The following is a 23,738-nucleotide window of genomic DNA, read 5'->3' as shown; positions in this document are numbered from 1 at the left end:
CATCAACGCCGGCTCGCTCACTACTGATGTTATGCTGTGAGTACATGTTTGTGTAAGTACACTCACACACATACACACAAGCACATGCTGTGAATGCATTTAGTGAAAAATATGAAAATTAATTTAAACATGTTTCACCGAGGGAAATTTATTGCTCGTGAGGGCGCATAACCGCTGTACTGTTCGCGACGTGACGTGAAGTTATGAGACATGTAACAAAGTGAGCTTTGAATTTGGCAGCCAGAAGGCGGTTTGTGCGGCTTTCCCCTATCGTGGTTTGGGAATAGTGGTTGCAGTAGGCTGTGACGGAGAAAAAAAGTTTATTTGGCACGAATGCGTGTTCTCTGTTGGGAGATAAGGTACAGCAGGCTTGGAAAATTATTGCTTTAAAACTTTCATGTTTGGAATTTTATGAAACTCGTCAAAATAAACCTAGTAAACCATGACAATTGCAACGTCAGGGATGCTAAAGTTTTGAAAATGTCGTATCCAGAGCTTGACTGGCGGGCTTCGTTCCAACAGGATTTCAAAGCACGGAAAAGCTTATTTGAGGCCAGCTTGCTGTCCAGGAAGTCCATCCGGCTATCGATATCCCCAACAATCTTCTCCGATGTTAGTTACTTGACTTCCGTATTCTTTCTATTCTTTAGTCGATATTATCCCAAAAGGTCTCAAGATCCAACAAGTTCCAATTCATCTCTCGACTCATTCCAAACCTCTCGGAAGTGGCCCAGCTCGAAGCTATCCTATGGCGCAACGGCATCAACAAGGACCAGCTTACCCAGCTGGACCCGCTACCACAGTTGATATCCACCGAGTCGTTCCTGCCAATCGAGTGGTTCGACGATTACGACTACGATCCGATGTCCGTGGAGCGTTGGCTGTCGATTGAGGGTCTGGAAGGGTTTGCCTTAGTTCAGGACTCCGAGTCACGCGAATGGACTTGGACGCCAGTAAGTGTCGTAGATTACGACGCGGAAAAGCTCCGCTGGATCGTTGAGGTCGGTGGACAGGTTTGGGAGATTCCACGGATTCGACTGTATTTGCTGTACGAAGATCCCGGACAGTACAGCAAACGGATTCTTTTCGCCGTGGAGCAGCGAAACTACGCGGAAAACTATTTGAGATATTCTTACCTGTCCCGATTGGTGGATGTTGGCGAGTACTTTGAGATGATCGAATCTACCCGGGACCGGTTAATCGAGCGATCGAGTCCGGACGTGTTCGAAGCGTTCAACGCCGTGTACCGCAGGTTCCACATCGGCCTGTCCATGAACGTGTGTCTGGAGCAGAACGAGTGGCTTAACATTCAACCCGTTCACATGGTTTGCTACAAGAGTCAGCCATTTTGCGTGGATGAGCTGCGCGCGTTGTACAGCTTCGGGGAGCGCTTTGCGCTGATCAAGCGAATCATACTGCTGAGCCATCCGGCGGTCTACAATGCTTTGCGATTGGTGCACTACGAGTGCGATGTTGTGAGGGAGATGTCTCTCTTTGTTACGGAGTTCCCCGAGCCTCAAACCCTGGCAGCGTTCAAGGAGGCAAACGAGGAGCAACTCGGGAAGGTGATGCAATATCTGCAGAACGCGTGGATTGAGCGGACAACGATGCAGGTTTGATCGTTATTTCTTTATTCAAGATCATGATTTAGACCAGAGATTTTCTTAGGTCCACAAGTCCCTGCTGAACGTCGGTCGCGGCTGGTTCAACATATCCATCACCAGCTGGACCATCTACCAGTTCATGAAGCTGTACCGTCTGATCGAGCAGATCAAGCACCGAATGCAAGCCGCCCTTCGCGATCTCGTCTTAACCTCAACGGATGTGTTCTGCCACCGCCTGTGCGATCCCTGCGAGTTGACCCTCCCGATAGACGAGAACTACTCGTGGGAGGGCAGCTTGATCGAGTCTCCGTTTGAGTCGCACAAGACACCCGTGTTCTACCTGCTGCTGCACATGGGCGAACAAGCTCCCTACTTCTCAACCGATCCGGACGAGTTCCTGCCGTGTTTGGAGACTCTGTTTGTGGAGTTTGTTGAGCAAACACACGACGTGCACCTGATCGATCCGTCGCTGTTTGGCTCGCTCATCTTTGCGCCCAACTTGTTCCTGTCTTCGATGGGATTGAGAGATCCGACGATCCGGGGGAGGAGAGATCACCTGCGAATGTCTTACCGGCAGTGTGTGATCCCGCTGAAGGCTTACGCCGCACGCTACACTGAGTTCAAGACGCTCTTCTTCACCAACATTACGGAGTACGTAGAAGATGTCAAGAGCACCAAGACTTCGCTTCAGGTAAAGGAGGAGATCTCACTACAGATTCGGATGCGGGAGAGTTTGGAGCGAACGCTCCCACTCAGTATCGTGATTGGATCCTTCTGGATCGACGTACTGCCCCTCCGAACGGCGTTAATCCAGAAGAGAGCGGATCTTACGGCGGCCCTTCTGAAGATGTTGACCGAGCGGCTTCGCGACAAGACCTCGGATATTGTGTTCGACTACAACGAGATCATCGAACGAATGTGCGAGAAGCCGGCCTCGATCGAGCACATCTACGAGATCCACGAGTTTATGGACACCATTCCGGAGCTGCTGCAGCAGCTGGAAGAGCGCATGAAGACGGTGGTGTTCGAGTACGAGATCTTGGACCACTTCCGATACGCGCTTCCCGACGCGGACTTTTACCAAAAGTGGACGGCGCTGGGAATGCCAAAAGCGATCCTCAATCAGATCGAGTCGGTGCACGAGTTCCACGAGGGCGAGGTGGACAAGTTCCGGAAACAGCAAGTGAGTGACGAAGCTGGGTTCGCAAGTAGGGTGGAGGAGATCAACGTGCACATCTCCAAGTTTACGACAGTTTATGACGTGGCCAAGGTGACGGAAGTGTCGATCGAGGTGAAGAAGCTTTGGAAAACGATCAACGAGCTGTTTCAGTATGGGGAGACGCTTAACAAACGACAGGAGCTATTCGAGATGGCGGCGATCGACTTGTCCAGCTTGGTTGAGCTGAAGGAGAGCTTTGTGGGTTACAAGAACATGTGGATCTTCGCCGCTGAATACAGCAATGTTGAAGAAAGTTGGCGCAAGAATCCCATATCCAGCGTGGAAACCGAAGTGGTTGCTCGAACTTTGTTCCACTACAAAAAGTGTTTCGGGGATCTGCTCGATCTGTTCGAAGATCAACCCCAGATCCAGAATGTCATTCGGACTTTCCTCGCACGAGTTGAGCAGTTTGAACCACACATCGCCATCATCGAACTGCTTCAACATCCCCTCCTGGAACCAATTCACTGGAATCAACTAGCCAAGGCTGCCGGAATCAAGGTAAAGCTCTCAGTGGCGGCAAACTTCGAGCTGTTCCTGGAAAACCACATCGAACAACATTCGGAACTGTTGCGTGATATCATTGCGAAGGCCGAAGAACAAAAGGAAGAACTGGAGCGAATTAAAGCTGCCGAAGAGGAAAAACGTCGCAAGGTTGAGGAATTCAACAGAAATCGTGAGCTCAGGCGACTGAAGCGAACTGAAATTTAATTGTGCATTCAAAACGTTCCAATAAATATATAAACAGCATCGATTTATCATCCAAACATACCATCCAAAAATCTCTCAAAACTAAATTCAAATATTTGTACGACTCGTCGGCAAACCAACGAGGAAGCAACAGTTTCCATTCACCTAGAGCCGTAATTGAATCGTTATTTTCTCATAACTCTCGTCAAACTTTGTTCGTTTATTCGGGCGGGGAAAAACTTTGCCGGGAATAGTTCCCAGGAGTTGGTCTATTCACAACCCTAGAATTTCCTATTTGTACAGCCTCTCCCTTTGGAAATCTCTTCATTTCCGATCAAATCGGTCGATTTTCGTCGAAGTCTTCAGCAGTCAGTCTGCTCAGAAATGCTAGCCTCTTGGTCTGGATGAGGGATGAGATGAGTTGTGGAACGTCGTCGTCGTCGTCGATGGCAAAAGCCCCAAAATCATCCTTTATTCACCCCCAACCCTTGGCATTACTTCTTACAACCAACCGACGAATTGATAGGAAAGTTAGTTCGGGAACTGTATGTGCGATGGTGTGGCTGTGGCTGTGTGTGTGTGTATCAATAGAGAAGGAAACCCATAAATGATATGAGAAAAGTTAATAAAACGAATTTTCCAACTTGAATCGAAAATCTTTTCGTTTCTAAGGCTGCCGGATCCGGAGAGATAAGATGATCGAGCTTGAGGGGTGGTCACGATGAATGCTGGATTTTTAGAATGACTTGATTAAATTGTAAAATAAATGAAAATATTTCCAAACGAATCGAATTTTGAATCGTTTATTCATTTGAAATCTGAAAGCCACGAATATCGATTTGAATATCGTTGTGCTTGTACTACACGTGTATTTTTGCCAAATTGAGTTAAGAAAACCATTTTGTGTTGTTTTTTTCTTCAACTTAAACCGACAAAAACTCCGCACATTGTTGTCACTATTCATATGAAAGAATTTTAGATGTGATCGTGCTATTTTGACACACCCTGAAAATAGCTGCAAGGGTGATCACTGGTCAAAGGAAGTATAGCCAAAGGACGTTTTGACACACGTGCAATCCCGACTACTGTGAACATTTCTGATTGAAACAATAAAACACGTTTTTCTCGAAACGTCAAAAACTGACGTGTGGCAAGATAGCAGGATCACGTTAAAATGCAAATATAAACAATATACAAAATATTTGAAATTGTTTTCAGTCGATTTTTTTATGAAACTTTATGTGTAATTCTTCTAATTATAACCAAATAATTTTGTATCATTACTTCGTTCATAAAATTCAATTTTGGCATACAAAAAGCTTCTAAATTTTCAAAAATGTGTAGCTTGAAAACTTGTGTAGCTGATCGATTTGGTGTCTTCAGCAAAACTTCAAATCAAATTATTCGCTCTACAGCATTGCCTTGGCGTTCTCGATTGCGAGATTCCTACCCAAAACTAGGTGTTCGAAGGCTTGATTGTCGAGGCAATTGCATACCTCTTTTTACACCTTAGCTTCCATCCACCCCGGGATTCGAACTGACGACCTTTGGATTGTGAGTCCAACTGCCTACCAGCGACTCCACCGAGACAGGACCCAGGGAAACGACTCCTACACCTGGACTGAGCTATCGACCTAACCCTTTAGGTTAGACCGGGGCCAACATTTACTTCCCCATCCGACGGAAGGCGTGGTCAGACAAATCTCGTCTCGAAACATGCCACCGGGACCGTCTGGGATCGAACCCAAGTCGACTGGGTGAGAGGCAATCACGCTTACCTCGACACCACTGGTCCGATCCCGTCAAAATTACTTAGAATTGCTTAGTTTACTTAGTAAAGGGAAGGTAGTGTATCGTCACAAACTGGACCTTATCACGACACCTTAGGTAGGCGCCCTAAAGTCACCCAGAGTTCGATTTGCGATTTGCCAGTCAGTCAGAATTCGATTTGCGATGCCTTTCTGCTGGGTTGCGGGATTTTTGGCGTTCGTTGTCGGTGTGCAACATCAACAAAACCTTAAGATACAATTTCAGCTCGCCTTCCCTTCGTTAATCAGTACCTCACTAAACATCAATCATTTAAAACTCGTAAAAACATCTCAATTTAAAAGTCAGACTGTTAAATTCTTCATTCTTTAATTACAAATGATCTGGGTTCTATCTTTTCACAGCCGGCTGTCTAAGATTAAACCATTTCATTTAACAACCGATAAACGGGAAATGTCTCATCCGTTCAACAAACACTATGATTTTGGGTCGCATCATCATCTTCTATGATGAATCCTGACCAAACACCCTATCCTACTAACACATTTTCAGGTTCCTGGCGCTCGTGGGGTGTACGCACAGGGCAAACCAGCTGCCCTAGTAGCAACCCGCGCTAACTAACATTCCCGTCCCTTAAAATCGAGATCTTCAAACTGACATGGCGGGCGCCGTTGGTGTCGAATGACTGTTTCCAATCGCAACTGATCTAGTTTTGGCAATCATGGTGTTTTATCTTTTCGACGCATTCATACATGCTGTTGATAAGGGAAACACCACTTGATAGTCGAAGCCTATGATCAGTAGTGCTGGAAGGATATTACGGTTCTGTTTAGCAACGGAGGGGCAACCAAGGGTGGTCCCTCATGCTCATGCTCATGCTCTCTACCACCTAATATGATTACAATTTGCCTATCTAATTTTTTTCACGTTTGCACAGTCACTTTTTCAATTTTTTGCTTGTTTTTCACATTTTCTGCTATAGAATGGCACCATCATCATTTAAATTGTAAATAAATGCGTAGAAACATAGTCGGACACTACAACACTTACTGCTTACTTCTTTTTTTCTGAAAATATAGAAAATGTTAGTGAAAAACGTTACTTAATCCACCTTAAGGTGGTTGGTGCCTTCCTCACATTCATGTTTTATTTTAGGTTGTATTCACAAATTAATTTAAGGGTTTTTTATTTATTTTTTCATCTATTTTTTTAATAATTATTATTTTTACCATAACAGCAATTTTCAATCATTTTTCAATCAGATCTCCCAAATAAAAGAGAATGGGGACGGCTGTAATTGAATTTTAAAGTGCTGATATGCCAACATTAGGTGCACGATGGAATTGCATGCTGTCCCCCTAGTCTTTGTAAACAATGTCTTATGAGTTGTATATTTCAGTAAAAAGTTAGTGTCAATCTTTGTCGAGACAAAATGATGTATTCAGCAACATAATTAATACAGACTTTTTCCAGAAGAGACGCAGACACTGCTTAAACAATGTAGCAACCAGGCTATATGCATGCTGCGCTACTCTCGCGCGTTAGCAAAAAGACCCGGCCTTTGAGGTTATGCAAAAATCACCCTTTTTTGTAGCTTCATAAAAAAATTTTCATGCATAACTTCACTTAGCAGAATAATATTTAATAGGGTCTTAGAGGACCCCAAAAGGAACAGAATAAGGCGGATCCGGCCAAAATCGGTTCAGCAAGTTTTGAGATAATGGTGTGGAAAAAAATCATGTCTACCCACATCCCCACAGACATTTGTTCAGATTTTTTGATTCTGAGTCGATAGGTATACGTGAAGGTAGGAGGTGTATTTAAGAAGTTCATTTTTTGAGTGATTTTATAACAGCAAATAATGTAGTAATCCAGCTGCGTGTAAAAGGCCTGGGTGTAAAATAAGTTTTGCATTATTTAATGAAATTCTGTGTAATATTACACCCTGAAATATGTAGCCCATCAGTATGGGAAACCTACTTGACCGAAATGTCAAGCTCACATATACGTTTATCCGTTCCATATTTCATCGGTCTGATGGCCGAGCGACTTTTTTTTTGTTTTTACAAAAATTGTACATGCAGTGTGTAATATTAAGTGCTAATAACTTTTGATAGGGTTGTCAGATCTTCAATGTTTTAGGCTAATTGGAAAGGTCTTTTTAATACATTTCTGAAAATGTATAACATGATAGGTTTTCCTCCAAAAACCACCCTTTTTACAATCTTCCGGACATACGCTCAAATCATTTTTTTAGCATAACTTTTGAAGTACTTAACTAAACTTGCTGATTTTAAATAGAGACCAATGAGACCCCAAGACGGATCGAATGAGACTAATATGGTCAAAATCCGTACATCCAGTCCGGAGATAATCGAGTGACAATTTTTTGTCCACCCACCTACACACATCCACACAGCCATTTGTTCAGAACATGATTCTGAGTCGATATGTATACGTGAAGGTGGATCTATGAGGTCAAATTAATAAGTTCATTTTTCGAGTGATTTTATAGCCTTTCCTCAGTAAGGTGAGGAAGGCAAAACGTTAACTAATCCACCAGAAAGTGGTTGCTGCCTTCCTCCTAAATCCTTGCAACCACACACTACGAAAGCTTAGGCTAACGCTTACTTAGTAAAGACACTAAACATCTGAGAGCTGCCATCTATGATAAATTTAATGAACCATTAGAAAACACTGCAGTGTTTGTGTGCGTGCACTGAGCGGAAAGTTCCGACAACTATCCGCCGGAGCTTTCAATTTATGTAAATAGTGACCCTTTTTTATCAACCAAAACAGTTTTTCTATCATAACTTTTAAAGTACTACACCAAAACGGATGAAATTCAAAAAAGACTCAAAGAACCTGAAGACGAATCCAAAGACATAGATCCGGACAAAATCGGTCGAGCCAGTTCCGAGAAAAGTGAGTGAGAAAAAAAATTCTATTCTAATTTGATTCTGAGCCGATATGTATACGTAAAAATATATCTTGAAAGCTTATTTAAAAAGTTCATTTTTTGAGTGATTTTACAGCCTTGCCTCAGTGAGGTGAGGAAGGCAAAACAATGTTTAAATTTAGTTATATAATCTTTTCAATACATATAAATTGGACCGAGCCACCTAGCCCAGTGGCAACGCGTCCGCCTCGTAAGCGGTAGATCGGGGTTCAAATCCCGGCTCGGACCAACACAACTGGTGATCTTTTCCCTTCTGGATCGATTGCTTAGTAAAGGGAAGGTAGTGTATCGTCACAAACTGGACTTTATCACGACACCTTAGGTAGGCGCCCTAAAGTCACCCCGGCTGTCAAAGTCATCCGGTTTTACGGTACCACCTTTTGTCATGCACAAATTCTCACTCCAAAGTGCAGTATATCGCTGATAGATTGTCATACTTTCCCCCAACCCAAAAAAGGGAAAGAAAACTGCCCTGCTCAGATCGAATCTAGTTTTAGTCACACACCCAATCCCACCCAAAACCCGCACATTACCGGTCTCTGGGCAAAGAACTCGGAATTGGGCCACCTTATCCACCATTGATCCATTGATGTGTGTGCGAGGGCTAAAGAAAAGAGAAACATTTGACTGCGAGGTTCGGTGAGTGGGTGTGTGTGCTCACAGGGAAAGGAAATCCTTTTGACTCTTTGGGGAAAACTTTTCGACTCATTCCAGGCGCCGTCCGGAATCGACGACAAAAGTCAAGCAAGACACCGCAGATATTTCATTCCGGCAAGCGCCATCACGCTGGGGAGTTTTCGCAAATAAGTAAGGATATTACACAAAAGCCTTCGTCATGGATTCATATGAGAACTTGTGTGTATGTGTGTGTGTGTGTTGAACCCACCGGAAATACACCTAAACGTCACCTCGTCTTGGCTGATCCAGCGAGTTTAGCCCGGTAATGGCTTTATTTCCACCATTCAAATCGATATTTCCGTTCCAATCAATGTCATAAGTCTTCATTACGTCTTTTCGTTTTGATTTCGGGATTCGGATCGGGATCGACAGAACGGAAGTTAAGGAAAAGTGTCATCAAGTCCTTGATGACAGAATGATACGTACATAAACCACACACACTCACACACATCCTGTTCGAAAGATGAAAGTTGATAAAAAGTTAACCAGAGTTGAGTAAATCATCACAAGTCAGATATCCGAAGGGGGAAAACTTTTTGGAGTGGAATGTGGTCAAGTTTACTTTCACTCAGGTATAGTCCCCCTTCACTCCTCCGAAAACAGAGATAAAGTTGACACAGTTGGTTTACTTTTCTTTTCCTTTCACGGACCCACTTAACAATTGACGAATGAACCCCCAGATTTGCGTCTATTTGCGTATACCTAGCTAGTTTGAAGTTCTTCAAATATGGTTAGTCTTTTGGAAATAGATAAATCCTCAACCACAAAGGCAGGCTAATGGGAAAAGGGGGAGCTTAAAAGATTATACGCAATAACTGTGGGAAGAAAGGATTAAAAGCCGCAAAAGTGGCTTTGAAGTGGTTTTTGATGGAATTTTAGGACTACTCAAGGCAAATGGGGTTCGTGATAAGCCACTGGTAGTTTGTATGATGTATTGGATTCCTTAAAGATGTTACAATAATTATGTAAAAATTAGACTTATTGTCCCTATATTGAAACATTTATTCTTGTTAAATCGCGATAATTAGTGGTGATTACAAGAAATCCCCATATTCAAAATTTTTGTGATTGTCTGCTCTACAATTTTGTACAACATTGTCACACTCTAAAAAATAACCCTGCAAAATTACAAAAAAAATCAAAATTTTTGTTCTGAATGAAAAATATACCCTTCTGGGTTGCCAATGTTTATTCACAGTTGACTAACAAAAAAGACAGAGTTTTAAAAACTATATTTTTATTTGTTAGATTTCAAAAACTTTTTTTTTTTTTTTCAAATTTCCAAATCATCACCATTTCAGGCTGCAAATTATTGGAAAACAGGTTGTTTTTCGAATGTTTAAAAATGGAAAGGGTCGTACCACGACTCCGTAATTTTGAAAAGAGTTCGGATTCGTGATCAGGGACAAAAGTTATCTTTAAGGACAAAGTTTCACGCAAATCGAAGAAAGGTTGGAGTAACTTTTGTTTGAGTTGGCGGAGAATTACCCAATGACAACATATTTGTAGGTACTGTCCAACCGTCATCAAGGTTGACATTGTCTCCTGCTAAATTCTAATAAAAGCACAAATTGAATTGAATCAATGAAAAAAACATTGGAAATGCATTATAATATATACACCCGTACAGTTGATTGGCAATCACTAGTTTCCAACAAAATGTAAGATATTATGAAAAAAATAATGCTTTGAAAAATCTGTTTGCATTGAATATTCATCAAAATTCAATAGAATTTTGTTTGAATCAAACCTGCTAAATATGACTTTTAATGCAGGGGAATGCATTTTTTGTTTGGGTTTTAAAAAACGTTTATTGTTATTAAAAAAAATTAATCTATTATTCCATCTCATTTCACGTATTTCCTTTTTGAAAACAAACAAGCTAGGTCCAGGGTAGCACTTCAAATTGAAAGAAATCGCTAGAATACATAACCACAAAGCGGCTATTTCTGGTTTTTTATTCTCATCGATCTCAAATGACATAATATCTTCTAGATTCACTAATTTTATCCCACTTATCTTTTCTACATTATTCTTTGTCCAATTTGACATTTAAAATTCATTTCAGTTGATTTTACATAAATTTCCATGTTGTTGGGGGAGGGGGGGGGGATGACACAAAATTTTAATGAAATTTGCACATGCCTAAGTCGACGAGTGTTATAAATTACTGGATTGCAGACCATTCAAATCATGAACATTTTATAATGCTAAAAACAAGCTTTCACGGACATTTAATTGATAAGAGCTAATGCTAAAATATGATAATGAAAGCAGTAAAGCAGTAAAATTAATTTACAATAATTCAAGATTTTAATCTATTTATAAAATATTGATGTTTGAGGATTCATTAGATCTAATACATTTTAAATCTAATGTAGATTATGCAACAAGTGGCAAAAAGTGGATTTTTTTAGCACGAGTCGTACATTTATCCAACAAGGTTCACCGAGTTGGATAAATACCGTGAGTGATGAAAAAATCAAGGTTTGAAACGAGTTCCATACAACGTTTTTTTAAAATTCCGAAAAAACCTTTTGAATGGAATTTTAGGACAATTGTTCATGCATTGAATCACTTAAATCAATTTTTTTCTGAAAAGTTAACCTTTTCCTAACAAGCATCCATTTCAGTGCTGAAAAGTAGAACAATTCAGCATTTGTTTTGAAAAGGGTTACTATTCGATGCTGTGATTTTTGGTACAGAAAAGTAGGTTGTTTCGTCGTTCAAGAATGACAGGAAAAGGAAGTAGAGCAATTCTCTACCAAAACTGGAAATGGATTTTATTTGTATTTTTTGATTTGGCTCAAACTTTGTGGGGGCCTTCCCTATGACCAAGTAAGCTATTTTGTGTCATTGGTTCACCCATACAATTTTGGCAGTTGTCCATACAAAAATGGTATGTAAATATTCAAACAGCTGTAACTTTTGAGTGAATTCTCTGATCAATTTGGTGTCTTCGGCAAAGTTGTAGGTACACCCAAAACTGGCAGCGCTAGTCCGAGAGAATGATGGTCTCGAGTCGAGAGAATAGTGGTACCATTCACGGACGCAGAGAACACAGCTCGAGATGGGCGATAGAACTATTCTCTCGAGGTTCATTTGCAAAAAAAGTTCATCCGTCAAACAAAAAACCAAAAGTGTCGACAACGAGAATCGAACCAGAGACCTTTGACAAACCAATCCAATGACTTAGCTGCCTCGGCCACCACAGCTTGGTGACCAAGGAGAAGTCAGAAGTCGATGTATGACACTTGTTGGAGATTTATTGATTCAACTAACGAATGAACTCATTTGTTATGATGGTGTGAGTTGGTACCATTATTCTATCGATTTTGGCACTGAGCCCTCAATAAATTTTGAGAGAACGATTATCTCGACTCTGAATTTTGGGTGTATTGTTGAGGACTTTTGAGAAAAAAATAGATACACGGAATTTTTTTGCAGATTTTTTAATCAACCTTTTTTCACTAAAACTCAATTTCCCAAAATACGTATTTTTTTATTTTTGAGATTTTTTGATATGTTTTAGGGGACAATCCGCAACTTTTGAGCCATAGAGAAACATGGTAAAAAAATCTGCCATATATATTTTGAAAAAAATTAAATCAAGACTAACATTTCAAAAGGGCGTAATATTCAATGTTTGGCCCTTTTAAAATGTTAGTCTTGATTTAAAAATTTTCAAAATATTTTTTTCGAGAAGATCGGAAAATTTCACGAATGTTTCATATTTTGACATTGATAATCGGACCATTAGTTGCTGAGATATCGTCATTAGAAAATGGTGGGCTGTTTGGGTGAGACTTAGAAAACTTCAATTTTCGTGTTTCTTTTTCTTAAAGCGGCTCTATCTCAGCAACCCGATGTCCAATCTTCAATGTAGAAAATTTTCTGAACTTTTCAAAAAAAATATTTTTAGAAATGGTCACTCATGGTCACTATTTTTAAAAATCGAAAAACTGCAAATATTTCGCTAAAATCAAACTTTCGGTGGCTATATCTTGAAAACGGAGCCCTTTCTAATCTAATCTAATCAGACCCTAGCGCAGCCAATCTTTCGAAGGGATCCTGGAGAGTGCCTTAGGTTAGAAGACGCCTAGCAATCTTCTTGTCATTTATTAACATTTGTAGTGCGCCATTGCATCTGAATGTATTGAAACATCACAAGCGTTAAAGCGGCCAGGCCTACTGCGTAAAGCCGTATCGCAGAGATGACTCGTAATTGGGTTGAGTTTGAGCACAGAGTGTTCGAACAACAACACAATTTTGAATCGACAGGGGAGGAAGAAGCGTGGGGACACACCACCATACGCTCCGAGATTTGGTTGTATTCGTTGGGAGCACCATGCTAAGAATGTTTGGTACTCCGGGACCCTCTGGGATGGGACATTGTATTTCCACGAATGCCCTGGACACTATTTGCCGTGGTTATATCTTGAAAACGGAGCCCTTTATCAAAAAATCTGTAAAGTACTTTTCGATTGCAAATTCAATTTTGCATTAAATAATAATGTCAAACTTGTTTTTGCATGAAACTTCGATTTTTTCCAAAAATCACTCTTTTTTCAAAAAATCATAACTCGGCGGCAGATTTTTTGACCATGTTTTTCTATAGCTCAAAAGTTGTGGATTTTTGTCCCCTAAAACATATCAAAAAATCTCGAAAATCAAAAAATACGTATTTTGGGAAATTGAGTTTTAGTGAAAAAAAAAGTTGTTAAAAAAATCTGCATTTTTTTTTCCGTGTACCTATTTTTTTCTCAAAAGTCCTCAACAATACCTACAACTTTGCGGATTGGTCAGAAAATTCACTCAAAAGTTACAGCTGTTTGAATATTTACATACCATTTTTGTATGGACAACAGCCAAAATTGTATGGAGACTTGTATGGGTGAACCAATGACGCAAAATAGCTTATTTGGCCACAGGGCTTTAGTTTGAGTCAAATCAAAAAATACAAAAAATAAAAATGGTCGAAATCGGCCGATTTCGAAGAGAGTTGCTCAGTAGTTTCACGACGGAATTGCAAAAAAGTGTAACAGCCTAAGATTAAGCTTGCTTTGATTTTTTGAGATCCTTTTTATTTTCAACAATGATTCACGTAAGAATTGATCATATTTATATCAGATTTCTTATTTAAATCAATTTTTTCAGACACTTTCTTGAACTGCACTTCTTTACAAAAAAAAACCTTGATGTTCTAAATTGCAAGATTTCTATTCAAAACTGTATGGATGCTTGAAACGGTAAGGTTATTCATACTTTTTTAATAACTTTAATTGATAACGACAAAACAATAAGTAGTAAAGAAAATGATTTGCATTTTTAAAATTTACACGTAGAGATTTACATTTAAAAAAAGTGCGTCAAAATAGCTAACATTTATGAAAATATAGTTTGCAAAACTATAATAGATTTTAATTTCTATTTTTCTATTATAAAACATTATTTAGTTTACAAAAAAAACTCTTTAGGCCGAATAAACGGTTAATTATGGATCAGTTCACGAATATTTTATTTCAATATTTTGTTCCAAGGCAAAAAGGCAAATTTCAACTGGAAATTGCAATGTTCCCACTCCAAATAATTAGATTCTAGTTATTTAAATTACAAATATTTTTAACCTCACACAATGCACTGATGATAACAGACCAAACCAAAATCCTTGACAATTTTGTCACATGTGGTTTGCATTGGGCTGATTGATATCTCGTATTCCCATGAAAAATGATCTCCCCATACATTCCAGAAATGCATTAAATAATGAAACATAGATTAAAAAGTTGTCACAATCTATACCGTATCTATGATGGCACCGACCAATTATTCCAACCGATGTTGATGTTGTTGTATTTACATTATATTTCCCTACTGATTACTGACTCTTGCGGTGGTGGTGTGGTGGTGGTGGCCATCACATTGTGATTTTTCCGACCGCAGCGCATCAGCATCAGCAGCGCGCAAAGCTCAATTATCCTAATCCCAGTTCATGCAATTTTTATCACTTTTCTCGACCTACATCAGGCTCATCTCCGTTTGTTTCGTTCGTTCCGGGGGTGGTTTGCGGTGCCCGCTGGTCATCATATGTGAATGAGCTGCTGGTCAGAAAGTCCCCCCTACACTCGGTTTGGGAGGGGGCTGGGCCATGTGTCCGCTCCGGAAATAACAAAAGCGTATCTGGAAGTTATAATTTTGTTCATTTTCCGTTGCGAGGGGATTTCTCTCACCACCAGGACTGACGTTGCACAATACGTCCTATTGCAATGATAGTATATTATGAATGTTGTGAATATTTTAATATGCTTTTAACGGTGGCTGCTGACTTTCCGTTCGTCCGACTCTTTTTTGCTACTCCTTTCAACGAACTGTTGCTGCCGAGTGCTGTGAGTTGTAAGTAGAAATTGTAGGACCATTTTTTTTTGCGATGGGCAAGTATGCAATTTTGTGGCGCTCGACTCGACTCTGTGTGTTCCAGTGCGATGCCATTAACGGTCATGAATGAATAATTTTGCTCGGAAAGATTGCTGCCTGCTTTTTGCCTCTATGCGGTGAATTAGCAGCTTCTCTAAAAAGAGACTTATTTTGTGCGTGCTAATATGGTCAATCTCAGTTCAAAGAGAATGCAAAAAAACTAAAATAGAAAGAACAAACATAACATCAATAGTTTTATGTTTAATGCCGACTGAGTAGAATTGCTTTAAAGGTAATTTGTCGATGAGTTGCAAATAGTTACCCCACCAAAACACTCCCAATTAACCAGACACGGTTGATTAATTTAGTGTTGCAAGTTGTAGCGCAAATATTTACCATTTGTTTGCAGTAAATTTGTTTGATTACATGCCCACCAATCTAAATTTGCTCTGAAACTCTACACTCCCACTTTGAGTACAGTGTAGTTTATGTTTCCTCTGCTCTCCTTTCGTCTCCTCCGGAACTATCGAACTAATTACATGCGCCAGCACCAGCACCACATGTCCGGCAAACTGTTGCCATTGTTTGAAATAAACACACTTTTTAATCGCAAATTGTATGCAGATGGCAAATTATTTGCTAAACACAACCACACTACTAATTTGTACCTACACAACATTCCAGTGTCATCCCCCTCCGCCGCGCGACCATCCAATTTCAACCCTCAAAACCCGTGCGACGAAGGGCGGTCTAAAATTCACTACCGAATGGCCAGGGCTGTTATTTATCGCTGCCTGTGATGGTTTGCCACCACAATGCCACACACACGCATATCAATCAAAATCTACCTTTCTAATCAAATCCCAATCATCGGATTTCAAACAAATGCACCACACAAAAGCCCACTCGCCCATCGGGTGTCGGCGTGGGTGGCCCCGGGCAAGTGGGAATAACAGGTTGATGATTTTTATTTACAGTTTTTTTTTGTCTCTTAACATTTGGAATAAAATTAAAGTGTGAAATACAAAGAACTCAATTTGCAACGTTTATTTTTCCTTAAGGAGCCATTACACTACCGCAAACAAACTCGCACTTTTTGACAGCTTGCCAGTTTGTTTGCCTGGATTTGTTTGTTCAAACGTCAGCCTGCTTACAATTTGCCTTGTTTGCGAGGTTGCCGCAAACAAGTTTGCGACTTTGGCAAACTGTCAAACACGAAAAAGTGCGAGTTTGTTTGCGGTAGTGTAATGGCTCCTTTAGGGTAGGGTAGTCATCAAAGAGACACTTTTGGTTTTCAACTTTCAACGATTTTTCTCATTTTTTCATCAGTATGTTTTAATAAGTTTCTTGTTGCTTTTTCTTTCTTTTAATGTGTTCTAACATTGACCAAAATATGAGATCGATCCGACATCTACAGCCAGAGTTATTCAACTGTCTCATTGTAGACGCACTTGGCAGGAACAATGAGGCAGCTGGGGAACACATTACAAAAATCAAGATTTTTCTAGTAAAACATCATGTTTTTGTATTGTTCCATTGCAGGTGACTTGCCTTGAACATTTTAGAGTAATTTTGCTAACATGAAACATTAATGATTGACAAAAGTTATACTAAAAAGTTGACAAAAGTTATTACTAAAAAATTTTGTTCAATCTATATATTTATACCAAATAACTTTGTATTTTTGGTTAAATGAAGTTAAAACTCTATAAATGCCAAAACTCACTTTTAATTTATGTTTTGAAAGATTTCCATAGATTTTGAAAAGTTTAATGAAGAAAAATCAAAGTGTCTCATTGTTATCCATGAACTGAAATGAGTGGGGAACAATGAGACAGCCCTGGATTCTGGGTATATTCTAAATTTTGGCCAAACCTAATGAAAGGACATTGTAGCCCATCTCAATCCCTATAGAACGTCGAAAGAAATTTGAAGAAATATTAGTTTTGGTGTAAATGGCAGCCTACGAGCGAAAAAGTATTTTTTGTCCATAATTTACTTTTACAGCCGCGCCAACTGTGAACAATGAGCCCCGAATTTTGGGTGTATTCTTATAATTGGTCAAATTTAATGAAAGAATATTCCGTAGCTGTCGTGCTAACTTGTCGCACGTGCATTTTGTTTTTTTTTTGTGAATTGAGTAAAGAACGCTATGTTGTGCAGCAAAAAACCTTGTGCATCTTATGTCACTACTCATATGAAAAAAGTTTCAATCTTGTCGTGCTATCTTGACACACCCTGAAAATTGAAGTAAGTGCGACAAAGAGCAAAGAGATTTCAGATCAGAACGTGTTTGACACAAATACCAGCTCGACTACTGTAAATACAGCAATTCCCCACGAAAACAGCATGGTTTTAAAAATAAAACGGTGTCCGATCGGGCTCAACATTTTTCTGGCGGTTCCTTTGCCGAAATAAAAGCACCCATATTTTCTTGTTTGGCCATTAGGATGACCTACGCCGTGTTAAGGTAGCCTGAAAACCAATATAAAAAATATCACAACTCCCCGCCATTTCAAACGACTTAAGCTATCTTGGACGCAAACGAAAGGGCTTTTTAGGAAAAGAAAAGTCAGATGTTTCAAATATCTAGCCTAACATTTGAAAAGGTCGTATGAAAACTTAAAATGCTGTTTTGAAGGTCTCGGGACCAAAGAGGGTAAAGCCTGAAAATATTTTTAGCGGATTTCTCGGAAAATTGTTAAATTATGTTTTCAATATTCAACACCATTTAAAGCAGTATTTTAACATTTCGACGTCGTCGTGCTATCTTGTCGCACCCGCCATTTTGACGTTTCGAGAAAAACGCGTTTTAATGTTTGACCTTGAATATACAAAAACGAGAGTACGCAATGTAAACAATAACAAACACGTTTTGTTTCGCTGACCATTCTGTGCATTGTCCCGAAGTTTGGTTGAAGTTGGTTGCTGGAGTCCCGAGTTATAATTACAAATGTTTACGGTAGTCTAGCTTGTACGTGCGACAAACGCATCCTGACTTTCCTGGCCTGAAATCCCTTTGGCCTTTTGTCGCACTTACATCAATTTTCATGGAGTGACAAGATAGCACGACAAGATTGAAACTACTTTCATATGTAAAGTGACAAAAATGCACGGAGTTTTTTCGGTTTTTGTTGAATATCTCAGGATTGAAATCGAATTTTGGGGATCTGTGAAGGTCAAAAGGTGAGGCATTGTGAACTGCACAAAATGGCGTTCTTAACTCAATTTGGCCCAAAATGCACGTACGACAAGTTAGCACGATGGCGACGATTTGATATTGATTATTTAAGAATATTCTTTTTTTTAATATTATATTTTTTAAAGATTTATTGATTGTTTTTCAAACCAACTCGAAAAAAAACTTAAACCCAATTTTTTATTAATGTTTCGAATTTATGACATTTTATCATCGTTTTATTTTTTTTTTACCGCAGCTCTGAAATGTCAGTCAAAAATCTTGTGGCTGCTTCACAAAATCATTTTTTTGCCAGGCTTTCATTACTACCACACCCAGAACTGCGAAGAAAAAAAATCATGGTAATATTACATCTGGGAAGGGGTACATCTTTTATGACAGAAAAAAGGTGTAATTTTACCTCTGGAAATGTGAAATTTACCACTTTGCTGGTGTAATGTCACTTTTTCAGTCTAAATTGAGGTAAAATTACATCATAAAAGAGGTAATTATTCGTAAAAGCAAACTTGACATTTCGTAGACTTTTAAACGTTTAACAAAAATATTTTTAATTCACAAATTCCAAATTTATCTAAATAATTCCTTGACAGTTTTTGTTCGGTATACCATGGTGTCATATCGGTGAAGTATACGGATTTTTGCTCAGCAAGAGTTGGTAGCCTTACCCAAGAAACATTTTTAAACCAACTAGCCACCACCTAGTTTTATTAAGGTTTTATGGTAGCATCTTGATTGCTAGTTTTATTTGGGCATTCACCGCAACTAATGAGCAAGAGCTAATTAATAGGTTCTAACAGGGTTTTATGCCTCAGACATAAAACCTTGTAAGAGGCTTTCAATAAGGTTTTATGAAAGTTTTAAGAGAGTCTTGAAAACCCAATGGCAATGTCATGCCAAACGGTTTTATCGCATTCTTCTTTAAAACCAAAGGTGGTTTAGCTGTCAAGTGCCGTTAGGTATGCGAAAAGCTTACTTGAAACCACAAGCTCCTAAAAAAGCTTTTAACGCGGCTAACTAGCAGTGCATAAATATGGCGCTAAACGCGTGTTCTAATTGAATTTGATTGACCGCCATCTTTGTTGAAAAAATAGAGAAATGAGAAACTTGATTTAAATAATACGAAAACACTCATTTATGCTGAATTTCTGATATAAAATATAGATGCAATAGATGTTTAAAAATATTTTTTTTTTTGAGAATTGCAACAAAATATGTTTTAACATTAAAAACTATGTTTACAAAAAAATGATTTTTAATGAAGCGAGTAGATTTTTTTGGCTCTATCTCCCCTACTAAAATATCTATTATTTATCATCGCCATTTTTGCAAACCATCTCCATTTTATGATTTGGCAAGACAAAGACTTGATTTTTGCCAAAATAAAACCTATTTGGCATAAGACGTTTGAAGACGTATGAAATGTCATTTTTCCTCTACTCCTGACTAGGTTTTAACAAAGGTTTTATCAAGGCTTTGAGGATTTTGTTAGGCCTCAGTTGTAAAGCCTTGAACTCCTATGTAGGTTTTATAAATAGGCCGTGACAACGTTTTGCGGAGGTCCTTTTTGGTTTTGACAGAGGTTTATCGAGGTTCTGGGGAGGCTGTTACGACTAAGTGGTTTTAATGTTGGTTTTGGCTGAAAGGTTTTATCGCGATTGTGACAGCTTTGATAAAGCCTAAAATGTTACTTGGGTACTCATGGGTTCATTTTCCAAAAAAAAAAACACCCTTAAAAAAACGTGTCGATACCGAGACTCGAATCCGAGACCTTCGGCATATTGAACTGCGTCGTTGCCGTATCGGCCACCACAGTTGAACAAAATAACGTATTTTTCGAAAATACTAAAATTTTCTATTTTTGCGTTTTGGGCAAACTTTGAGCATCAAACAAAGCAAATTTTTGCATCGATTTAAAAAGTATGTTCGGGGCATCGGGATCATATTATATAATTTCAAAAGTTATGTAGAATGTTTAACTAAGTTATCAGTAAACTTTATATACCATCCAAATTATTTTCTAAATAAGTTAAAGATTACTATTTGAGGTTGCGACATTCGAGTAATGGTGATTTATCAACAAATTATTTTATTTTTGTAAATATTCTTTCATGAGCTTTTTTATGGCAAAATGTTTGGCATGAATTTCTGAACAAAGCGTAGTACTAGATTTTTGTCAAACTTTCAAGTTTTTGCACATTTCATAACAAAATGTGTCTTTTTTACATACTCTATGCAGAATCTTCAATCGATCACTGCAATATGATGCTTCAACCAATCACTTCCAAGTTTTTGGAGTGAATGTGTATGTAAATCGATGTATTCACAACACACTTATGCAAATTCATAATTCGCTGAACCATGTGCAATTTTTTTTTTGTGAAGGTGGCAGAACGGTTTTTTTCGATGACGAATCAGGTTGGTCTATCGTTTCTGCATACAATTTGATACAAGTGCATTAAACTTTGGAGCCAGTGTGTTTTTGAATACCTATTACAGATTGATTCTAATTCGGGTTTCATTCTCACATTCCCACCTTCTCGGATGGTCGGCAAAGTCCTATATCCGGCCTCCTCCCTTCGCCCGGCGGTGGTGGCAAATATATTGTATTTATTTTATAGGAATTTTCCTGCAACTGCACTATTATATTCGGAAAATCGAGCGCCCGCGCGCCACAGCTGGTCGGCAGACGGATGGAAATTGAATTCTAATTATCGCAACTTTATTCTCCGGCCCCTTCGGAAGCAGTCGGGATGAACATTTGCATCGAAGCCCGGACTAAGCTCTCCCCGCCGGTCAGACATACACTGTGAAATATGTTTGCACACACGCAGACAAAAACTGCACACAGGATAGTCTGATTTGCATAAATCTTGGCCTGATTGATTGAATCGCTAACCACCCCCACTCTCTCCTATATTGATGACGGACATTTATTTTGCAATCCATTTTCATATTGAAGCGCATTCAGGGTTTTTGTTTGCTGCAAATGAGTCAGAAGTAAAACAAATTTTGTACTTGATTTAGCTGATACCTTTGAAACTGAAAGTGGGTGGAAAGGGAGATGGATGGGGAAAGGTTGCCTGTATCTCCGTACCTGATCTGTGTTTGATCTGAATGCTGAATGATGTGGCTGTTTTCATCACATTTGGGGAAATAGATTGAAATTCGTTTTTGGAACCTTTTAAATGGGAGAGTTTATCAGTGTCAAATGAATGGATTCTGCGAATCCTAGCTAGGCAGTGAGTACAATGAAGTTTTGTGAGAATAAAGACTGGTTTGCATAATTTTGATATGATCAGACAATTAAGTAGTGAAACAATATCTAGTTCGCTCGCCCAATCTAGTAAAAGCAATTCTAGGTTTTATCCAGAGTAGAATCAACTATCATTTTTCTGTATCCTGAAATCATGTCAAAAGATTGAAAGATTGAAAGATTTCGAGATTTGAATATTTGAATATTTGAATATTTGAATATTTGAATATTTGAATATTTGAATATTTGAATATTTGAATATTTGAATATTTGAATATTTGAATATTTGAATATTTGAATATTTGAATATTTGAATATTTGAATATTTGAATATTTGAATATTTGAATATTTGAATATTTGAATATTTGAATATTTGAATATTTGAATATTTGAATATTTGAATATTTGAATATTTGAATATTTGAATATTTGAATATTTGAATATTTGAATATTTGAATATTTGAATATTTGAATATTTGAATATTTGAATATTTGAATATTTGAATATTTGAATATTTGAATATTTGAATATTTGAATATTTGAATATTTGAATATTTGAATATTTGAATATTTGAATATTTGAATATTTGAATATTTGAATATTTGAATATTTGAATATTTGAATATTTGAATATTTGAATATTTGAATATTTGAATATTTGAATATTTGAATATTTGAATATTTGAATATTTGAATATTTGAATATTTGAATATTTGAATATTTGAATATTTGAATATTTGAATATTTGAATATTTGAATATTTGAATATTTGAATATTTGAATATTTGAATATTTGAATATTTGAATATTTGAATATTTGAATATTTCAATATTTGAATATTTGAATATTTGAATATTTGAATATTTGAATATTTGAATATTTGAATATTTGAATATTTGAATATTTGAATATTTGAATATTTGAATATTTGAATATTTGAATATTTGAATATTTGAATATTTGAATATTTGAATATTTGAATATTTGAATATTTGAATATTTGAATATTTGAATATTTGAATATTTGAATATTGGAATATTTCAATTTTAAGATCTGTATTTGTCTATTGAAAATATTATCAGCCTAAACTTTGTCCAAATCGCTTCCTCATTAAGGTATTACATAATCTGCTAAATTTTGGAAACTCATGCATCATCTTTCTTCGCAGCAAGAGGTTACCGCGGTAATCCCTTTTGAGGGAAAATCCCTGCCAAAACCAGCTGCTTTCCAGCCAACATTCACCCGCCACATCCCGGGCAGAAACGACTTGAAAATATTCTTTTGATCGTCATTACAAACACCAGGACGTTCTTCCGTTAATACCTGCTGCAGGAGGTCTAGGCGGCTGCAGCACCTGCGAACCAAAGTAACGAAGCGGAAGCAGCAACAACTATTCTATTTTCCCGACTTTTCCGGTAAAGTTTGTGACTGAAAGAAGCTTAAAACATTTTATACGACGTCAGCCAATTCATAAGCTGTGTGCCATTACCGAGAGTTTCCGGAACATGCGAGCTTGTTTCCTCTTCTGCCTGGTAGAGTGAGACAGGGAGAAAGGTTATACCTACATTATGCTGTGATGTATATTTTACAACAAAGAGACGAAACTTACCAGCGAGGGAAAATTCTGAGCAAAGTTTGTAAAGGCAGAAGGGAAAAAGGATTAATTGTATAAAATATTTTCGTTTCAGAGAGTATCGTTCGGAAAGTTTTCCCCGGTTAGTGTGTAGTGTCGGGCTGTGTCCGCTACGTTGTGACAACCAATCTCCCCCACTCCCATCCAGAATTTCCGGGAGAGTGCCATCGGCGAAGCGCGGGAAAAAAATTACTTCAAAATATCTGCTCGTCGTTGGCCATCATTCGAACGGAAAATGTTGAGTGTGGGAAAGGTTACGGTTACCATATCTTGATTTCGATAAAATTCCGATAAGGAACCATCCATAAACACCGT

The 23,738-nt window shown here is 38.3% G+C and overlaps 1 protein-coding gene across 1 annotated transcript; it reads left to right on the top strand.

The window, feature by feature from the left end:
- The first annotated feature begins 342 nt into the window (after positions 1 to 342).
- Positions 343 to 3,535, top strand: LOC120430914 (dynein axonemal heavy chain 1). Its single transcript, XM_039596033.2, has 3 exons — positions 343 to 612; positions 669 to 1,613; positions 1,669 to 3,535. Exons 1-3 carry the CDS (start codon positions 412 to 414, stop codon positions 3,532 to 3,534), a joined length of 3,012 nt encoding a protein of 1,003 aa, XP_039451967.1. The 5' UTR covers positions 343 to 411; the 3' UTR covers position 3,535.
- Positions 3,536 to 23,738: the final 20,203 nt, after the last annotated feature.

Source organism: Culex pipiens, chromosome 2, assembly GCF_016801865.2.
Source record: "Culex pipiens pallens isolate TS chromosome 2, TS_CPP_V2, whole genome shotgun sequence".
NCBI classification, from domain to species: Eukaryota; Metazoa; Arthropoda; class Insecta; order Diptera; family Culicidae; genus Culex; species Culex pipiens.
Note: the sequence above shows the minus strand (reverse complement) of the source record. Positions and strands in the feature narration are given on the sequence as shown.